This window comes from Mizuhopecten yessoensis, unplaced genomic scaffold, assembly GCF_002113885.1.
Source record: "Mizuhopecten yessoensis strain PY_sf001 unplaced genomic scaffold, ASM211388v2 scaffold3949, whole genome shotgun sequence".
Lineage (NCBI taxonomy): Eukaryota > Metazoa > Mollusca > Bivalvia > Pectinida > Pectinidae > Mizuhopecten > Mizuhopecten yessoensis.
The window spans coordinates 1,016,977-1,023,781 of record NW_018405300.1 but is presented as its reverse complement, the minus strand read 5'-3'; the positions used below and the strand labels follow the sequence as shown (position 1 = coordinate 1,023,781).

At 40.8% G+C, this 6,805-nt stretch overlaps 1 protein-coding gene across 1 annotated transcript in view; it reads right to left on the bottom strand.

The window, feature by feature from the left end:
- The window catches only part of LOC110448212 (probable serine/threonine-protein kinase dyrk1), a 1,588-nt gene extending 1,048 nt beyond the window's left edge, over positions 1–540 (bottom strand). Inside the window, exon 1 of the mRNA XM_021494341.1 lies at positions 9–540. Coding sequence (XP_021350016.1) covers positions 9–540 — 532 coding nt within the window. The remainder of the gene's footprint in view (positions 1–8) is intronic.
- Between the last annotated feature and the right edge of the window lie 6,265 nt (positions 541–6,805).

Genomic DNA, 6,805 nt, shown 5'->3' with positions numbered 1-6,805 from the left:
ATTGTTACTCTGAGTCACTCGGTTAGCATTGTTACTCTGAGTCACTCGGTTAGCATTGTTACTCTGAGTCATTCGGTTAGCATTGTTACTCTGAGTCACTCGGTTAGCATTGTTTCTCTGAGTCACTCGGTTAGCATTGTTACTCTGAGTCACTCGGTTAGCATTGTTACTTTGAGTCACTCGGTTAGCATTGTTACTCTGAGTCACTCGGTTAGCATTGTTACTCTGAGTCACTCGGTTAGCATTGTTACTCTGAGTCACTCGGTTAGCATTGTTACTCTGAGTCACTCGGTTAGTATTGTTACTCTGAGTCACTCGGTTAGTATTGTTACTCTGAGTCACTCTGTTACCATTGTTACTCTGAGTCACTCTGTTAGCATTGTTACTCTGAGTCACTCGGTTAGCATTGTTACTCTGAGTCACTCGGTTAGTATTGTTACTCTGAGTCACTAAACTGAGCAAGGGACTTAGAGTACACACATTAACGAACAAGTTTAGAGTATCTCTTCTGACAAATTGGCATTGTAACACTATTAACATTATTGACGGATTTGTTCGGGACTGGACTTATCGCAAACGACCGGGGTTCATTCAACCCCTCAAGTCCACCGTAGCACTTTTCAGAGAAAGAGTTTTTATAAATGGTGTTGGATAGGTGATAAATGGTGGATAGGTGATAAATGGTGGCTTTAAAAAAGAGGCCGTTAGAAGCATAATACCAATACTCAAAAAAACATACTCCTGCGAAATACTCATTTTACATTGATTATATTAAATGATTGTGCATGTATACTAAAGCGCTTAACTAGATAGGCGGTATATCAGATATCCTATAGTGATTATAATATTGACCAAAAGAAACACTACTGACTAAGGGGCCGATAGTAACACCACTGACCAAGTAGATTATATCATATAAGATATGAATGATCTTGCTTAGAATCATATTAAATAAGATCATTCATATATGTTAAGTATTCAATTTGGCTAAGCGGTTTAAGTTCGATTTTCTGACTAGGAAAAAATGTGAAGTTGGTTTGCCATAGCTATCTATCCCAATACGCTTTCTACGCTATATGACAGCGGGTGATCTATTGGATCGAATTTAATTATAACATAGCAGTGCACTGATGAGATGCAAAGCTGAAAGTTAATCAAAACTTTCAACTTGATTTGTGTAGTTCTCCATAAGTTATCAATCAAAATTTAACAAATATTGACATCCAGCGAAAACTATGACTACAAAAATATCAACGTAAACACAGACTGTTTTCATTTCGGATTTAGATGTCAGGTTTACAAGTCAAACCCATGTAAAGGGGGTTTATGTGGGGGTTGACAAGTGGCCCACGATTTGATACAGCTAATGATGTCCCCGATACTTTCTGTCCGCGTACTTGACGCACCTATAGCGTTGTACACGTTCAAGTTTCTGTCCCGAGATTAAGGGTTAGTTTTGGGTAAGTAAACTGTCAAATCAGAACTGAAATGGCTCGCACGAAATACAAACATCTGAATGAGATAGGGATTACATTTTGAAACGCTACATGAAGACAGAAAGGTAAACAAACTTAAGTCCATTAGCTGTGGTTGCATTTATTGCAACGTGTGCAGTAAAAGTGAGTCAGTCCGACCGAAGGACGAGCTTGTCAGGCGGACCACAAGCAAGTGATCATTTCATCTGTCATTATCTAATTAGGGAGGGTAAACAAACAGCCAAGGGGAAATCATGGGTCGTCAGGGAACCAGATCCGGTGTCCACACGATCCGGCGCGCGGCGGTGGCGACACCTAGAGCCGATCGTGTCACGTGGTGATCGCACACTGTAGCGGACCCCAGTGACTATTTTGCCCATTGCCGGTGCGTAATCTGAGTTTTGGGGTTAATTCAAAAAGGGGAAAAAAAACATACAACTCAAAGTGAGACAACGAGCTCAGGTCAAACGGAAATTACAGTCGTAAAAACGAACGAGTGGAAAGACATCTGTCGTTTTATTATTCAGCTACTTTTCATCTCGACACAAAATACGCGAAAAGTCGAAACAGAAGGCAAGCTTTGGTGCGATACTAGACTTGTGATGTAAAGTTTCAGTAGCGTGCAGTATGTCGATATATCATCGTATAGAAGGATGCTACCCAGCGATACTGCACATGTAGAGCCCACTTAATACACTATCTATTGCGCCATAACACTTACTCAAACGTCCGGACGACGGCACCAGCCCAATGGGCCGGTCTTTGACACCCCTTCAAGCCTCAGCGGGACGGTAAGGGCTCCAGTGTACGATAGTGTGATAACTGCGCTGTGCTGAAACGGTGTTATTATATATATTTCATATCTGTATATACTTACGACACAGGTAAATCTTTCAAACTAAGCAATGTTATAAACTACATGTGTATATGACTAACAATGCGTTTTTTCGAGAATCGTTCTGTCAATGAACATAACACGCGATCCAGACAACAGGTCTAAGGGAAACTTTCAGCGGTCCCGGAAGTCAATACATACATTAACGGGATATGACGTCATGTCTGACACTGCTTTAATGTCATTCTGTTTCGTAAACAAGATTGTTTTAAAGGTCTAGCTGATCACTATCATTGATATCGTGATTCTACTTTGTAAGAGGCATATATTGCTACGTGCTTGTATTCATTTTACACTTATGTAATGACGAGCACGTTCCCTATACGTGTCTTGTTTTATACTGTGTAAATTGATGAACATGCCCCTTGCACGTGTCTTGTTTTATACTGTGTACATTGATGAGCACGTCCTTTACACATGTCTTGTTTTATACTGTGTAAATTGATGAGCACGTCCCTTACACGTGTCTTGTTTTATACCGTGTACATTGATGAGCACGTCCCTTACACGTGTCTTGTTTTATACTTTGTACATTGATGAACACGTGCCTTGCACGTGTCTTGTTTTATACCGTGTACATTGAGGAGCACGTCCCTTACACGTGTCTTGTTTTATACCGTGTACATTGAGGAGCACGTCCCTTACACGTGTCTTGTTTTATACCGTGTACATTGATGAGCATGTCCCTTACACGTGTCTTGTTTTATACCGTATACATTGATGAGCTCGTCCCTTACACGTATCTTGTTTTATACCGTGTACATTGATGAGCTCGTCCCTTACACGTGTCTTGTTTTATTTATACTGTGTAAATTGATGCTCATACGTGTCTTGTTTTATACTGTGTATATAAATGAACATGTCCCTTGCACGTGTCTTGTTTTATACTGTGTACATTGATGAGCCCGTCCCTTTCATGTATCTTGTTTTATACCGTGTACATTGAAGAGCACGTCCCTTACACGTGTCTTGTTTTATACTTTGTACATTGATGAGCACGTCCCTTACACGTGTCTTGTTTTATACTTTGTACATTTATGAACACGTGTCTTGCACGTATCTTGTTTTATACCGTGTACATTGATGAGCTCGTCCCTTACACGTGTCTTGTTTTATTTATACTGTGTACATTGATGCTTATACGTGTCTTGTTTTATACTGTGTATATAAATGGACATGCCCCTTGCACGTGTCTTGTTTTATACCGTGTACATTGATGAGCACGTCCCTTACGCGTGTCTTGTTTTATACTTTGTACATTGATGAGCACGTCCCTTACACGTGTCTTGTTTTATACTGTGTATATAAATGAACGTGCCCCTTACACGTGTCTTGGTTGATGTATACTGTGTACATTGATGAACACGTGTTTTACACGTGTCTTGTTTTATTTATACTGTGTGCATTGATGCTTACACGTGTCTTGTTTTATATTTTGTATATAAATGGACATGCCCCTTGCATGTGTCTTGTTTTATACTGTGTAAATAAATGGACATGCCCCTTGCATGTGTCTTGTTTTATACTGTGTATATAAATGGACATGCCCCTTGCATGTGTCTTGTTTTATATTGTGTATATAGACATGTCCCTTGCACGTGTCTTGTTTTACACTGTGTTTATAAATGGACACGCCCCTTGCATGTGTCTTGTTTTATACTGTGTATATAAATAGACATGTCCCTTGCACGTGTCTTGTTTTACACTGTGTTTATAAATGGACACGCCCCTTGCATGTGTCTTGTTTTATACTGTGTACATTGATGAGAGAGTCATTTACACGATTCGTACACCTGTCCTCTACACAAAAACATAAATTGAATTTATAGCGATGACATCCTCAATAATCTCTATATATCCTTAAAAAATATGTACTATTCTGCGATGACCAAAATGTAAAAACAAGTTCGGTTACATGCTATATATGTCGACGATGTTTCCCCATTGTCCGTCAATAATTACTGAGAGGGTTTTAGTGGATACATATAAAGCATTGCCAATCATCGTTAAGTAGGCCTAAAAAAGAGGATAACGTTACTTCACGAAGCCCAAACATATCAAAACACAGTTCCAAGAGCGGCAGAACTAGGACGGAACCCACGCCTGGTCTGACGTTTCACTGGGGACGGGTTCAATAACTATTATCTTCGAAATTTTAAGACAGTCGTCCAAACTAGCACGGCAGCTTTTGTAAAATAATATGTAGCTAGTTTTGTGTGTTCTGAACATGTTCTAGAATCTGATATTTACTGTCTGTTACTAATTTCCACTAATTTCCTATGTCTGATGTACAACTGTGTTTGAATTATTCAGGTTGGCTAGGACAACAAAGAAAATTGCACTGTTTCCCGGTTTGTCAATGCGCGCCCAATAGCGGCGCACGAGGAGACGACTCGGCGCCTGTCGTCTGCTGCGCGTGAGTGACAGGGGGGTGGTATGAGGATGATGGAAGGGTTGGGGGAAGATGACGCGAGGACGAGCGGGACCAGCGAGGGACAATGAGCTCAAGATGGATGACATTTACCAAATTCCCGAAAACCTTTGTCGCGTTCGAAGTGACATAGTGATGAGAACAATAAACACGGTTACAACAGAGGCCAATTAAGGCCGACCGTTATTGTTGTTTCACATCTGGCTAAATTAGGACTGGTCTAATCCCTATCCAGCCTCGCTCCGGCATTCCGCTGTTCTCTATAGCGTGCCAAGGGAGTTTTCTTCTTCAAAAAAGCCGTACCTTAATCTATACATTCACACGGCGCCGCTGAATTATTTATTCAGCCTTTCTCCTTCCTCACTGACAAACGGGTAATTTTCTACATTTCTCTTGCATGAAATTTTCGTCTAGAGAATTAAGATTTAGAGCTTTGCGTGGAAATTCTGTTGAAAAAAACCGTATTGTCCTTTTTCAGTGAAGTTGATATTTGGTGATTAAAGGAAATGCACGCATCAGGAAAAACATCTCCGTCTGGTGTTGCATTTGAAAAGCAAGTGTAAGGGACGAGCAAACAGGAATTTAAAAATAAACACTTGAAACAAAGTGCGAAAATCCTTATGAATACAGGGCCAGTCTTCTTTCCGCTTTTGCAATATCTGACTTTTCCTTTAAGTTTTTCGGGTTAAGGAAGGACTATTTGATAAACTTAGAGCGCACTAGAGGACGAAGAAGCATACAGTACATTAAGTTTAAACGATTGTGTATTTTAGACTGTGTTTATTTCGAGAGTGTCTACATGCCATGTTGATGCGGCAGTGACCTTGTGGTAGTGACGTGGCGCGTGATATGGCCAGGTCGTTACGTATGACATTGTTATAACGTGGTATCTGGGGTACCATCTCGCAGAATTAACACTGTCAGTTACACGTTAGCGTGCCAGCAGATCAATACAATCAATGGACTTTCCGTTATAATTAGTTCCCCCTCCCGTCAATTTAGTGACATTTCATTTCATCGTAGTTGCCAGCGGATCGGTAGATCATCCAAACGTTCACTGGTTATTGCTTCTCTCCTCTGACACTGATGTGTAGGCAACGCTCTCTTACGTCACACTTGTGTCAAAATCACGTGAAACAAACACGAACTTCCATTTTCCTCTCAACCAGGTAAAAAATCCCATCGTTAATATCGCCTGCAGCCTACATTCGCATTACCTGTTAGGGACATTTTTTCGCCTGTTACCTACCTCCATCGTTGCCTGTTATAAGTACACAACGTCACATGTAACCTACCTCAATCGCTACCTGGTAGGTGTACAACGTCACCTGTTACCTACCTCCATCGTTACTTGTTATATGTACACGTCGTCACCTGTTACCTACCTCAAACATAACTTGTATAGAAACACAACAATCACCTATTACCAACCTCCATCGTTACATGTTATAGGTACACGACGTCACCTGTTACCTCAATCGTTACCTGTTATAGATACACAACGTCGCCTATTACCTACATCCATCATTACATGTTAGATACACGCCGTCGCCTGTTACCTACCTCCGTCGTTACCTGTTAGGTGCAAAACGTCACCTTTTACCTACCCCCATCGTTACCTGTTAGTTACACAACGTCACATGTAACCTTCCTCTGTCGTTACCTGATATAGGTACACAACGTCATCTGTTACCTACCTCCATCGTTACCTGTTAGGTACACATCGTCACCTGTTGCCTATAACCTCTCTCGTTACCTGTTAGGTACACAACGTCACCTATTATCTACCTCCATCGTTACCTTCTGTTGACAAAAAATTATCGTTATCATTCCATTAAAAAGGAAGCTTTTTTTTTCGAACTGCTTTACTTTAACAAAACACTATCGTCACGGCAACAAACGTTGCATTACTGCTAAAAAGAATACTAAAGTTCAGCTCCCATTCCCTTCGTCAATAAACCGCACACTTTGCTCTCATCCCCTCTCCCTCAGCTCTCCCCCCCC